Source organism: Ziziphus jujuba, chromosome 11, assembly GCF_031755915.1.
Source record: "Ziziphus jujuba cultivar Dongzao chromosome 11, ASM3175591v1".
In the NCBI taxonomy this organism is placed as follows: Eukaryota; Viridiplantae; Streptophyta; class Magnoliopsida; order Rosales; family Rhamnaceae; genus Ziziphus; species Ziziphus jujuba.
The window spans coordinates 17,777,548-17,792,262 of NC_083389.1; the positions used below are offsets into that span (position 1 = coordinate 17,777,548).

At 32.6% G+C, this 14,715-nt stretch overlaps 2 protein-coding genes across 3 annotated transcripts; one reads left to right on the forward strand and one right to left on the reverse strand.

Annotated features, from left to right (window-relative positions):
• Positions 1–114: 114 nt before the first annotated feature.
• On the reverse strand, positions 115–3,974 carry LOC107435599 (protein IQ-DOMAIN 2). 2 transcript variants are annotated; one of them, XM_016047233.4, is made up of 6 exons: positions 3,748–3,974; positions 2,998–3,097; positions 2,591–2,908; positions 2,225–2,446; positions 1,701–1,820; positions 115–1,175 (listed from the first exon to the last, which is right to left on the reverse strand). In XM_016047233.4, the coding sequence occupies exons 2-6, from the start codon at positions 3,070–3,072 to the stop codon at positions 471–473; spliced, it is 1,440 nt and encodes a 479-aa protein (XP_015902719.1). In that variant the 5' UTR covers positions 3,073–3,097; positions 3,748–3,974; the 3' UTR covers positions 115–470. The 2 variants fall into 2 exon arrangements, with proteins under 2 accessions (XP_015902719.1, XP_015902718.1); XM_016047232.4 differs by having other exon boundaries at positions 3,775–3,973.
• Positions 3,975–6,955: 2,981 nt separating this feature from the next.
• On the forward strand, positions 6,956–13,080 carry LOC107435600 (importin subunit alpha-9). Its single transcript, XM_016047234.4, has 11 exons — positions 6,956–7,186; positions 7,731–7,950; positions 8,433–8,586; positions 8,884–8,986; positions 9,337–9,521; positions 9,894–9,973; positions 10,146–10,296; positions 11,413–11,494; positions 11,586–11,644; positions 11,724–12,029; positions 12,570–13,080. Exons 1-11 carry the CDS (start codon positions 7,135–7,137, stop codon positions 12,741–12,743), a joined length of 1,566 nt encoding a protein of 521 aa, XP_015902720.2. The 5' UTR covers positions 6,956–7,134; the 3' UTR covers positions 12,744–13,080.
• The last annotated feature ends 1,635 nt before the right edge of the window (positions 13,081–14,715 follow it).

Genomic DNA, 14,715 nt, shown 5'->3' on the forward strand with positions numbered 1-14,715 from the left:
GAAAATTCATGCACAGCTGTGGATGCAATAACCAAATTATTCCAAATGGAGATTGGTGTTTTGCCTAAGAAACAGCAGGATATACCCAACAGAATGCCATAAAACACAAATAAATATAACAATTTGAGTATTCAATAAAATTAACAGAATGTCATCTGTTGTTTATGGGTAATGCATTCAAGACACAAGATGGGTTTCTGACATTCATTACAATGTTAAGAACAACCCACACAAATATGAAAGAAAATAATAAGAAATATCAATAAACAAATGTGGGAAAGGAAATAACATGAGATTTTCCACTTCCCTAGAGATTACTTATACCCCACACCAACTTCTGAGAATTTATAAACTAAATAAATTGGATGATTCACAAATGAAAATGAGCTTTCATTTCTATACCTCCATTTCTCCTTGCCTTTCTGAAACCCCATAAAGCTGCTATCCCTCTGCTCTTCTGTTCAATATGATTAACTGACAATGTGAGCGACGATGCCATTGGTCTCATTGTTTTCTGTAACAGAACTCGTGTCTACCTTTGGGGGACCAGAATGCCGCCTGGGCCTGGCAGGAGAGGCTGGGAATGATAGCCGTTTCTTTGCGGATTCTGAGGATCCCTTCTCCAGCACTCCATTCTTTTCTGATCCGAATGGGCTTTGCAAGCGGGACTTTGCTCTTGCAGATTCAGTCGGTACCATGTAGCTTGGAAGTGCTGGGGAGCTTGCAAGGCTCTCATCATCTCTAATTGATGACCCACCAATGCTGTGCCTCCTAAACTTATCAGATTGCACACTAACCATGCTTTTAGTGTCATCATCTAGAATTCGACGGCCCCTTGGGCTTGCTGACTTCACCTTCTTCGGTAGTGTTGAGAAAACTGGTTTTGACGGAGTTTGAGGGGACTGGAATGCAGATTGGGTTGTCTTTTGGCTGGCTGTTGGTGAATCCTTTTCAGAATTGAGAAGGTACCGAGCATATGATTTATTGATTTCTCCACCGTTAATGCTTTGACTCTTAACAGATGAGTGGTCATTTGGCAAATCTTTATCCATTGTACCACGACTTTCCCATGGCCTGGCAGCCATCCACCGTTCCAACCAGCTCCAACCCCAGCTGGGATTGCTTGGATCCATGAACATTGGGTTCACAGATCTTGAAGAATTCTTCAAGGTTTGCTGTCAAGTGATCCGGAGTTAGACTCTAAGAGTTGGTTGATTCAATTCAAATTGAAGGAACAGCAATTGTATGGCGAATATTCAATAGCATTCCCATGAGGCGACGACAGCCATCATTAGTTGATATTTAATTAGCTATCGGAAACTTATTCACTTAAAACATGTTATCACACAACTTGAAAAAAAATGCAACGCTAATTGGTAAGCCATATATCAGAAATTCAACTAGAGGATCATGGCATTTCATAAAATCAGTTTATAATTTAGAAGACTTATAGCAGCAAAATTAAAGTAGCTTGATGAAGTGAAGAATTAGAAAATTTAAAGTAATGTCCTTATCCAAGTTGCGAGGACAAGATATTTGAATGATAACAACTGTAACCTAGGTATTTATGAAAAGGGATCTAACAAAATTAGATGCTCCTGTTTACAGCTTTGTCCAATAGTGGTAGAGGGGTCAAGGGCCACTTAGTTGGCCCAAAAATATCTGTGCACCATTAATGTAAATTGGTAGGAATTGCAAACCTGATGAGAGAATGCATAAGCTAGCGCTCTTTCTCTTCTAATAGCTGCCTCATGCTTGCTAAGTAGGCTTGCTTCAACTTGCTCCTTTGACTGCAGGCTATCATCCCATTCCTCCCCAAGCTGTAAAAATTTTAAAAAACAAGTTAAAACCTTGCCAACGAAGGTTATTCAAGACGAGAAGCTCTCTAGATATTTTTAACTGTTTGGGAGACTGTACTTCTATTAGTGCAGAGTAGCCCTTAAACAAGAGATGAGATGATGATGCAATGCAATTTTCAGACATTTTTGCCACTGTTTTAAAGAAACTTTTAAATCCATGCTCCTAGACTCATAAAAGATATAAAATTAACAGGCCCTACTTAAACCTCAGCTAAGAAACGTTGTCTCCCAAGAGTTCCTAAGATCCTTTCCTCAACAAATACAACCACACAATTTCACAACATCAAATTTAGACTATTAATCATGCTTCTGGTAGTAGGAAATTTATGTAGATTATAACAGAATTTAAGAGATATAAAAGAGACCCGCAAGCTCTCAAGATCTTTTGCATGTTTCTGTAAGAGTTGTCTCTGAAGAGCTTGATTGTCCTCTGACATTCTGATCCTCCTAGAACGAATCTGAGATTGCACGCGAGCTAGAGTCTGCATGCACCGGAGGGTACTTGTGGCTTGACGTTTTACACCAGAACCTTCCATTAGTGATTTCAGCCTAACCAGCCCTCTTAAAGCACGCAATGCCCTTCTAGCCTGAAGTTTAGAACATCAAGTTATCATAAACCAAAAAGTATCTATCGTATATGTTCCTATCATCCACATGCAGACTTTCAAATATCATAATTAAAGAGATAATCAAACTAGATGAGTTTTAATAAGAAATTTTCAAGTTCATACCAGGTATCCTCGGAATGCTGTTTGAATCATGATTGCTGCTGCTTCTTCCCCAGATTTGCCAGCAAACTTAGGCTGAGCAACTGTAGTCAGTTGGACAACCTCTGTGGCAGGCTGTGTAGGAGCAGCCACAGTCTCAACAGTCACAGTAGGGGCAACCACGTCTGAGTAATCATGATTGTTCTGTTCATTCTCTGCATTTGTTAATATCACCTCTTCTTGTGGAGGAGGAGATGGCAATGTAACAGGTTCCAAAGATGTAGAGTCGGAATCTCGTTGTTTTTGCTTGCCAAACCATTTCTTCTTCGACTTATTCGATATCTGAAGAATAGTAACTTAAATATTCAAAACCCAATTTGAAGAGTAGGACATAAGTAATAGAAATAATAAAAAATGAAATATCTTCCAACCTGGTCCTTCTTCTCTTTGGAGTCAGGGCTAAGAGCTTTCTTTACACTAGAAAACCAATTTCCTTTCCTTCCCATCTTTTTATCATTCCTCTACTTGATCCTTTTGAATGAGAAATCAAAATATGAAAATTCAATCATCAATGCAACAGAATAATTGACCTCTCCAGAGGCAATATTCATAACATTTCTAGACATTTAAAATTTCAAGTGAAAAAGGCCAAGAGTCTGAGAAGGGCCATGACAAGGCACGATTCTTAATATAAGCTACCAGGGAACAAGAAAATGACGAAATTTTCCGGACACAGCCTATGAAAAGTAAGAAATCTATGGGAAGGAGGAAGAAACAAAACTACAAATCCCAGCTCTACCTTGGGTTGTTTCACCACAGAATGAAAAAAAATCCACATAATTAAGCTACATTAATGAAATTCCGGCAGAGAAGGAGGAACTGTTCCAATATTTTATCCAAGAGATATAAAGCCTACATTCTACAGTCTCTTCTATAAATTTACTCAACAAACAAACAGACAAACAAACAAAATAAGAGCAACTGGACAGCTTCAAAATCCAAAATGGGGAAAGACCCAGATACTAAATTTGGCTAATTTTTAAACAAAATTAGTAGCCGACATCAACAGTGGAAAAAAAAACACAAACATCTATTCATAAAAAAAATAAAAGAATAAAAATTATATACAAAGGAAAAAAGGAAATAAATTGGAACCCAGCTCAAAATGTTGGGTTCCAAACCTCCAAGGATAAAGAAACTGAAAGAACCTGCATACAAAAGTGGACAGATCTCGAAGAAGCTTGTTTCACTTCGTTTGATGGTTCTCTCTTTCTTTTTCTCCACAAAACAAAACAAAAAGATTTTTAAAGACTTGGAGGTGCATTTCTTAGCCACTTGCCCCTCTCTCTCTCTTTCTCTCTCTCTCTCTCTTTTGTTAAAGAGGGAAAAAAAAAATCAGATCTTGCGAAAGAAGGTTTCAATGATGAGAGAATATGAAGAAGACCAGCTGGTTTTGTTATTGTGTCCCCACTATCTTGCGTTTAGTCTTAATGGGTCCCACTTAATTTAACCGCCCCTCCTAATTTGGGTGAAAAGGATCAGATGCTACAAGTCTCCGACACTTCTCTCTCTTGTCTAAGTACGCTGCCCCTCTCTCTCTCTCTCTCTCTCTCTCTCTCTCTCTCTCCTATTCTTTTTTCCTACCGTTGGTAAAAGTTCATACAACTTTTTACCAAACTAATCCACTGAAGAGTTCACATGATTTTTTTTTTTTTATGGATTATGAATATTATTTTTTTCCATATTTGATATTTTAATAAAATATCAACAGAAAATATTAAATTGGTTTAAATAATAGTGTTATCAATATTTATTTTTTCGGTTACCCATTAATACGTACTCTCAATATTAAATAAATAAATAAATAAATAAATAAATAATTTTGGTTGATTTTATGGACCTCCTACTTAAAATTTATGTCAATTGCATTAAGTAAATCTATGTACTTCTGATTGTATTTTGGGTGTTAAAATTACAATAACTAAGAGATTGACAAATGTCTAATTCCTCTGGTTTCATCTTAACAACTTTTCGTTCCCTAAACTTTTGAGATTTGACATGGCTAACTATACATGCATAGCATACCATATTTAGCGTTCACAAAAGGGGACCAATTCATAAAGCCAGACACATGCTCGTTGCCCCTAGACCATCAATCCAATCACTTAATTTATTTTATTACCAAAAAAAAGATCACTTAATTTATTTACTTTTTTTTTTTTGTATTTTTTATGTGTGTGCTTCGGCTTGATTTTATTCGGTGGGAAAAATAAATAAATAAAAAGGACCACAAAGTAATGTCAATTTGGCAATTAGAAGAGTGGGGTATAGACAATTAGACAAATTTATTTAAACCAAGATTCAAGGCCATAATCCAACCGAAAATGAGTATTTAGTATTTAATTAAAAATCAACAACCAAATTATTGTATTATTGGAGGAGGTTCGAGGTTGGGCCCGCAATTTGATGCCTGCATTTATTTGAACGATTTGAGTTGGAAAGCGGCCTAGTTTGTTAGCCACCCAACACCAACGAGACTACAAAGTGCTGCTACCCACGTTAAGCGCCGCTTAAAAAAACCCCTTTACGCGTCTAAATTAAACTTATTTAAAAAAAGGTAAATAAATAAATAAACTTATTTTCAAGTTTAGAATATTGCATAATTTTTTACATAAAATGCATTGATTTTCATTTTAAAATGAAATGCATATACAAGTATGACTTTGAATTGAATCCAATTAAGTAACTCATAACCTAGCTTGATTGAATGGTTTGAATCCTAAATGGAAACACATTTTGGCTTCATCTAGCTATGCAAAGGATATTTGTGTTGTTTAATTATTCTTTCATTTTTTTATATTTTATTTTTTTAAATAAGGTTGATTCAGTCAATACATTATTTATATTCCATGCTAATATAAAAATAAAAAAAATTATTATAAATGATAAAAAAATAAATAACAATTTCATTTAAAAAAAGGAATCTTTTTAAAATTTTCAATTAAGTTTTTTTGTTTCAATTACTATTTTTTAAATAATGTAATTTTCTTAATTATGATTTAATGTCAATTTGGATTTATATACAGTAAAACCTCTTTATAACCATATTGCTGGAGCAAAACTAATTTTATAACTATAAGGAAATTATAACTTAATAGAATTGTAATTAAAAATATTTTGGCTTCATCAAAAAGGTATCCATTTCGATGAATTATAACAATTTTAAAGAATAAATTATTGTTCCAAACAATTTCACCTAAATATTTTATGTCATATTGAACATTGTATGTAAGATACTATATATTTTTTTTACAATTTATAGATAATTATTGTAGAAGTGAAATTCCTTAGCACAAGACATAAAAAAATTTAGAGTTTTTTGTAATATAGAGTTTATTCTTATTTATAATTGACCTAAATCACAATCAAAATTTTTTATAATTAGATGAAGATTATTTTAATATAGAGTGTTATCATAAATTGTTTTTACTGTATTTATGAGTTTTTGGGTTAAACATTATTTTAACCCAAATTAATTTGAAACTAACGACATAGTTTTGCGGTTTTACTTCAAAATATAACGACATAGTTTGATGGACCATCTTCTTATGTGGATAGACATTTTATAGCAGATGGGACACAGCCAGGACAGCTTCGCTAATCTTATTTCCATTCAAGCATTGGCTCTTCTCTTCCTTGTTAAATAACCTTGAGAAAATATCTAAGTTAAGAATGGAAAGAAAAAGATGGCAGCGAATCTCCATGCCCTTTAGATGATGAAGTAACAGAACCATCTCCACTACCATTAATCAATAGCCTTATTTCAACTGTATTTATAATAAGCCTCCTAAAATCTCTATAGGAAACCCCAAGCTTCCAATGTGTTATCGACAAATCTTTATTCGAGCTTATCATAGGTTTTTTTCATATCAATTTATCTATTAATCCATGTGAAACTTTGTCATTTTTCAAAGTTGTGCTTGATTCTCTAATTTGTTTATTTGTTTGTTTTGTTTTTTGTTATGAAATACACACCAACATATTCACAAAAAAAGAAAAAAAAAATGGATATACTAATACATGTTTAATTTAATTTAATTTAATTGTATTTTAAATTTTTTAATAAAAAAAAAATATTATTTTCTATTAAATTGACAATCCATGATTAAATATGATTGAAAAATGATGGGGAAAAAAAAAAAAAAAAAAAAAAAAAGAAGAAGTGATTCTGATTCTAAAATTTGTCACTTGTGCACGTCCCTCAACCTTTTACTTCACCAAATCCAAGCTGATAAAAAAAAAAACATAATAATAATAAAGAAAGAAAGAAGACAAACGAGGGTCAATAATGATATATCAAGAAAAAGCGAGGGACAACAATGAAATATGAGGAAACCTTACGGGAACCATTTTCAAAATTCGTTAAAGAGAAACAGAACAGAAATGAGCAATCAAAAGGGGGCGAAAATCCACGCTTGCCCGCGTAAGCGTCCCTAAATCCTAAACCCCAATTTGGTTCTCTTCCAAAAACCCCGCTTATTTCTCTGCTGCGAGCTCTTATTACTATAATGGCCGATGATGCCTTCACTTCTCACAGAAGAGACCCTATTAAGTCCTCAGGTGCCTTCCTTTTTCTCATTCTGCCCTTTTTTAAGCCTTTTTAGGTCGTTTCACGTTAGTCTAATCACTGCTAATACTCTGTTTGGTTGCCGAGAAAATTGGGGAAAATGGAAGGAGAAGTGATACTTGGAAACACATGTGCTATTATCATTATTATTATTATTATTTTTGTTTTTTATTTTATGTTATGGAATTGAACCAATTGATAGTTAGAAAAAGGACATAGATGAATAGTTCGGTATGCATTTGGTTGTCCAAGACTGAGCCGTGAGTATTTCGCAGTTAGAATTAATGACTCACAGCTGAATGATTTTTGCTTTTTTGGGGATCAACGAAATGAATCGGTTCGATAAATTTCAAATTTTCTTCCAATTTTACGGCGACCAGATGGAGCATTTTGTATTAGGCATAAGAAAGCTGGATTAACCTGCATTTACTTCTCCTATTGTATTCAAGACCAAATGGGAAAAACCTAAAATTTTACAATATTTTCTTTTTTTCTTTATATAATTTATTAGATGATAATACGGTCTCTGATGTTTAGTTGGGAATGTTGCGGCGCATCGAAGACGGCAACATGCAGTTACAGTTGGGAAAGAAAGACGAGAGTCATTGGTGCGTGCAAAGCGTCTATGCAGAGTAGGGACTAGTGGTGATAATGATACTCCCATTGAAAGTGAAATGATGATTGATGAAGAGCAGTCAATTTTGGAGGCCCAAACTTCTTCAGCAGTGGATGAGTTAAAGTCTGCAGTTGCATACCAGTATGTTAATACTGATTTTATGTATAAAACAGACTTGGAATCTTCTTAATACGATTGAATATGGTGGTAGATACTCGTTAGTCATTCTTATCATCATAGTAGGTCGTAAATGGAAACTGATGAAAAAAGTCTGGAGTTCTAGAGGTATAGCTGTGTGGCAAAAAAAAAGGTGGCTTCTCATGAAACTTTATACGTAAAGACACTATTCAAGATACGCTTGGCCATGCTCAGTTGCTTTGCTGAAACTGTAACTGTATTCATGTTCTTGTTGTTTGCTTGTCTTTGGTTAATGCTTTATAACATCCAAACTCTTGCCAGTGTGCAAATAAATTTTTGATCTTCCCCTTATAAATTTGTCTTTAGTGTATTTTTCCTAGTGCATGGCAGTTTGTTGTCGATGTTGCTTGATATTTGCTTTTTTCTAGGCTGCTTCAGCCATTCATTAGAATTGGTTTAAACTCTCTTCGCTGTTTAATTAATAGGGGAAAAGGTGCCTTGCATAAGAGGGTGAGTACTCTTCGTGAGTTAAGGCGCTTATTATCGAGATCTGAGTTCCCTCCTGCTGAATCTGCTCTCAGAGCTGGAGCAATACCTATACTTGTGCAGTGTCTTTCATTTGGCTCTCCTGATGAACAGGTTTGAAGAACTTGCCAGATTTTATGTTTAATTTTGAGTTCACTGCTAATGGAATTTGCATGTAAATCTTGTATCAGCGAAAAAAAAAATAAAAATAAAAATTGGTCAAGTAGTTTAAAATAAAGGGAGGAAAGTCTGGATAAAGGATCCTTTGGTTGGATTCTTAGAATTCAAGTTGATGTTGCTATGATGCATAATGGTTTTTGTTAGTCAATTCTGGATATGCGTGTTTGACAGACTGAACTTTTTTAATATAAAATCAGTTCTGATTATTTCTTTTTTGCTTGTACATTATAGTTGCTTGAGGCAGCATGGTGCCTTACAAACATAGCAGCCGGAAAACCTGAAGAAACAAAAGCTTTGCTGCCTGCTTTGCCATTGCTTATTGCTCATCTTGGAGGTTTTTATCTCTAGTGCATTTCTTTCCAATTCCAGAGAATGATATTTTATTTTTCCTTTCGAAAAAAGTATTGAATAATAGGTTAGTATTAGAGTGTAGCATGAAACATTATAAAATTGTCCAAGTGGTTGTAAAGTATTGCTTTTGATTTTTGAATACCATTTACACGGTGGGAAGTTGAATTCACAACATTTTTGGATTGTTTTATTTCCCACTGTTTTTCAGGGATTTGACTATTGAAAAGTTAAGTTTGTCATAGATTGATTATTTTACATGTACAACCATTTCTGATAATTTTTTTTTTTTTTTTTTTTTTTTTGGCTTTGCACTATAATTTCGAACACTTGCAGAAAAGAGTTCCTTGCCTGTTGCTGAGCAGTGTGCATGGGCATTGGGAAATGTTGCTGGTGAAGGAGAGGAGCTAAGAAATGTTTTGCTATCTCAAGGCGCCTTACCATCTCTTGCAAGAATGATGCTTCCAAACAAAGGTTCTACAGTAAGAACAGCTGCTTGGGCATTGTCAAATCTAATCAAGGTACTAAAACTTTTAATAACATTCTCTGGCTAATATGCACATTTTTACAATGATTGCACTTCTTTTTAGGAATGCAATGACTTTTTTGCCTGACTTCCTTGACTCATCATTCATATTAAGAAATTTAATTGCAAGAATACTTGTGATTTTCTGTTCTGATTGTATCTTGGATTTTTATTGTTACTGAATGTTTGTTTAAGTGTTTTATCTAAGGGCTAGTGAAAGGGCTTGAATTTATGCAATCCACAATTTGGGAATAAATTTATTATGCTTTTTATGTTGATTAGGATGTGTAAGTTGGTGTGTAGGCAAGTTGTTTACGTCTCATAACAATCAGTACAAAATAACATCAGTTACTTTGCTTGAACATAGGGGCCAGATCCTAAGGCAGCAACAGACCTCATTAGAGTTGATGGGGTATTGGATGCGATTATTCGGCACTTGAGAAAAGCGTAAGTAGTAAACTGTGGAATTAACTATTATTATATTCAGGTCATTTATGTTTGTTTCTGTAAAAATTTACATTGCCTTGGTTTCTATTTTGTCCTTTTCATGGTGGAAATAAAAGACTTATCCTGAAAATCTTGTGAGAACTAAGTATAATAAACTCTTTTCTAAAATTAGGGATGATGAGTTGGCGACTGAAGTAGCATGGGTTGTTGTATATCTATCTGCCCTTTCAAATGTTGCTACCAGCATGTTAGTGAAGAGTGATGTCCTTCAATTGCTTGTGGAGAGATTGGCAACATCGAACAGTTTGCAGTTGCTCATTCCGGTAACATGCCTAAAAAAATTAAGGGAAAAGAATAATAATGAGGAACATATGTTTGTCTCAATGACCTTATCTTTTTCCTGAGTAATGGATGCATTTTAGACTTTTAGATTATGTGAATACTATAAAGTTAATAATACTTCTTGTTGAATTGCAGTACTTGGTTTTCTTATCCATATTTTTCACTTTCTAACTTTTTGTGTCTTGTTTGTTTGATTTCTATAATCTGACAGTGGTAATGATATAGGTCGAGAAAAATTGTAATTCTCTTGGGAATTGTCTATAGTCCAGCATACTCTATACTAAACTCTCTTCAACTTAACTTTTCTAAGCATTGTGTCTCCATTTTTTTATCTAATGTTACTTTATCTTTGGATGTGAAGAGATCAATGAAAGAAAATAGAGGACATACATTTTGGGGAGAGAAAACTCAATGGGGGATTCTGGTTTTCTTTCTTTTGTTAGGCTGGAATTTAATTTCCATCTGGAAAAGAAAGTAAGATATAGAAAGATATGTGCTTAAAATTTGATTTTACAATGATTCAACTCACTAAAGTAGTTTGTCAAATCTTGGATGATAACCGATATGATTTTGTTTTATTGGCTTGTATTTGGTCTTGCTTATATACGAATGTCTGTGTTTATGTTTTTTAACAATTGGGAAGCTGCCATGTCAAAATTTGGTAAATTTTATTTGGTGCTTTTTGTTACTTTTGATTTTATCGTTTTTCACTAATGTTTTGTGTGATACGGATAATGTTTGTATTTGAGGATACAAAGGTAATTTAGGGTCATGGTTTTTTTTTTTTTTTTGGGGTTTTGGCAAATGGTCTTTGGTGTCTTCATTATCTATAGTTTCTTTTAACTTGAGAAAAAATATTCGGTTTGGCTCAGGTTAAAAATTTTCCTCTGTAATTCTTTTTTAAAACTTTCTCTCCTATCTTCAAACACGTGAAAATGGTTTCCTTCTGTTTTTTGGTCCTTATCTCCTCTCAAAGATAGTGTGGAGGTAAATAATGCACGATGTAATATACGCAGATAAAATAAACCCTTAGATGTTTCTATTAATTTTGGAATTTCCAGTCCATGGATCCTACTAATATATGACATTCCTTATAGGCTCTTCGAAGTTTAGGTAATCTTGTTGCTGGTGATTTGCATACGACCAATGCTATTCTCGTACCAGGATATGAAATTACAGGCAAGTGAGTTATTTCCTCTTAGAGAAAATGCTGTAACCTGATCGAATATTATATTTAAACATTGAGATTGTAATTATTTAATATCTGCAGGTAATGTAATAGGAGTCCTTGTAAAATGTTTGAAGAGTGAACACCGTGTCTTGAAGAAGGTAGGGCAGCATCTCCTTGTTGTTTTCACATGATGTTTTATCTCACATATGCTCATGTAAAGTTTTATTATTGATGTAGGAAGCAGCTTGGGTACTATCTAATATAGCTGCTGGTTCTGTAGAACACAAGCAATTGATTTATTCAAGCGATGCTGTGCCATTGCTGTTGCGGCTTCTTTCAACAGCACCATTTGATATCAGAAAGGAAGTAGCATATGTATTGGGAAATCTCTGTGTTGCCCAAGCAGATGGTGATGGAAGGCCAAATCTAATTTTGGATCACTTGATTTCACTTGTTGATAAAGGATGCCTTGCTGGCTTCACAGAGTTGGTTAGGTCTGCTGATATTGAGGCTGCAAAGCTAGGACTTCAGTTCATGGAACTGGTACGTGAATGTAATAGTTTGGTCTGCAGAATTTGTAGCTTGAGTTGAAATTCTATGGACTCTTTGCATAGCATATGTGGGGATGTTCATTTATCGCTTTTGCTATATCATGATCTGGTTCCTCTTTTACATTTAGGGCACGTTTGGTATACATAATAGATATAGGAATAGAATAGCTATTCCAGAGATTTAGCTATTCCTTTGTTTGATATAATTTCAATTCCAGGAATATCTACTCCATAGGAATACATATTTCCCCATTTCAAGGAGTAGCTATTTCTTTTTAAAAATCTCAGAATTGGTATTCCTTTATTTCAAGAATGAACATACTTACGAAAAATACGTAAATAACTATAAAATTTTACTTTTAATTAATTTTTACCAACTTTGATAATTTTGAAAAAAAAAATTATTTACAAATGCTAAACATGAGATCTAATTCAACGTAATAACTAAACACATTAATAGGAATGACCATTCCTTTATCCATTTTTTAATTCATATGAATAAATATTCCTATTTATTTTTTTATGCATGCAGGTTTTGAGGGGAATGCCAAATGGAGAGGGTCCAAAGCTGGTTGAACAAGAGGATGGTATTGATGCCATGGAAAGATTTCAATTTCATGAAAATGAAGACCTGAGAAATATGGCAAATGGCCTAGTTGATAAATACTTCGGGGAGGATTATGGGTTTGATGAAGAGGCCAAGTGATGCATAAATATTTTTAATGATTTTCATCCACTATATTTCTCCATTTTCCCGAGGCTAGCCCCTTTATGATTGGGGCGGCTGTGTTTTATGTTGTGAGATATGTGTACCTGGTAGAGATGTAAATTTTGATGTGTATTTGACAAAGTGAAGTTTCTAGCTGAAAGCAAAAAAATTGAATGTTTTGGTTGCATGTTTAAGGCAGTTTTGTTACTGGGAAACTTTAGACTCGGTAATAGAAACTTGATAATACCTTCTTGAGAAACTTGTAACGGAAGACTAGATGAGAAACAGAAAGACTCGTAATAAATTACCTTAGATTATTATTCTATTTTATAAACTTGGCATTTCTATACTATTTTACTTTTGCGTTCTCATTTTTTTTTTTATTTTATTTTTTCATTTTTTTGTTTTTTATAACTTTTTATTTTCAAGCGGAGGGACATTGCTTTTAACACTAGCGACAAAGAGATCCCTTTAAAATAATAATCGTAAAGAGAACTGGATCAACTAAATCGATGGAATTGAAATAGGTCGGTTTGATTAGCTTTTCGCGCTTTAACCGGTTTTGTTTGATTTGGAAAATATTTGGTATAAATGAAACAAATGTATTCACTTTGTTTAAAATGTTTTTATTATAATTAATATATTTTAAAATATTCAAATATTTTATAATTATTTAATTTTAAAATATTATAATTATAAATTTTAATTATTACAAAAGTGATAAATTTTTAAAAAATTTTAACAAATTAATTAAATTATTTTGGATCCAAATGGACCTTTTAATAGATCAATGCTCAAATCGACTAAACAGAATTATCAGTTCGAAACCGATTTATTTAAATAATAACTAACATGATCAAATTATTAATAAATTTTATAATTTTCAATCTAATACAGTAATCCAATACAATAATAGTTGGTTTGGATTAGAGTGTATGATTGGTTTTCGATTGATTTAGATTGGAATGGACGATTCTGTTTTGGATTTATTTGAACTTTAGTTTGTAAACTTTGGATCTTAGAATTTTAGATGCTTATAGTTGAAGCTATGGATTTTGGACTTTTTTATTTGTGTAAAAATAGCCCTTTATTTATTTATTTATTAAAAATCTTAAAACAGTTTGAAAAATATGAAAATATTTATTTTTAAAATAAGATTAAAAAAAATGATTAAAATACTATATCAATTATAACTATATTTCTTTTTCTAAATAATGCAATCAATATAAATGTTAAATACAACCAAAAAATTTACCAATTATTTAATATATATTTTTTAATTATTTATATTTTAATCAGTTTGATTTATATCTATTTTTTTTTTCTTCCTCTTGAAACCTATCTAATTCAATTAGTGGCTTTGAATTTTAAAAATGATTCAATCCAATTAGCATGAAACCAATCCAAACAAATTGGATTAGATTGGATTGGTCAGTTTGGTTGGTTAATAATTTTTTTCAATTCACTACAAAAAATAAAAGAATAGAAAATATAAAAGCACTACAAATGATGAAAGATAAACTTTTAAAAGAATACAAAATTAAAAAATCTAAATAAATTTGAAGAAATATTTATTTCCATGTAAAGACAAATTTTATTTGGTTTGGAGATAAATTTTATTTGCCTTGAAGATAAACTCTATGCAGGTCGAGAGATAAAACGATATGCAAATAAAGTTGGATTAATTATGTTGTTATTTTTATATGTGTGATATTATCTTTTCAATAATTTTAGTATTATGTTCAAACTTTAAATCCTAAAGGGAGGACGGCATCATTTGAAGGGGTTCCATTTGAGAATAGTCCCCATCGGATTATTATTATTATTTTTAATTAAAAATCATACAGAACCTTCCTATAAATTGAAAATAAATCCAATTGTACATATAGAGAAAAACATTTCTTCTAATATTTAACAACAACTACAGCATAAGGACTACCACAACTCCAAATGGATATATGTACATGTT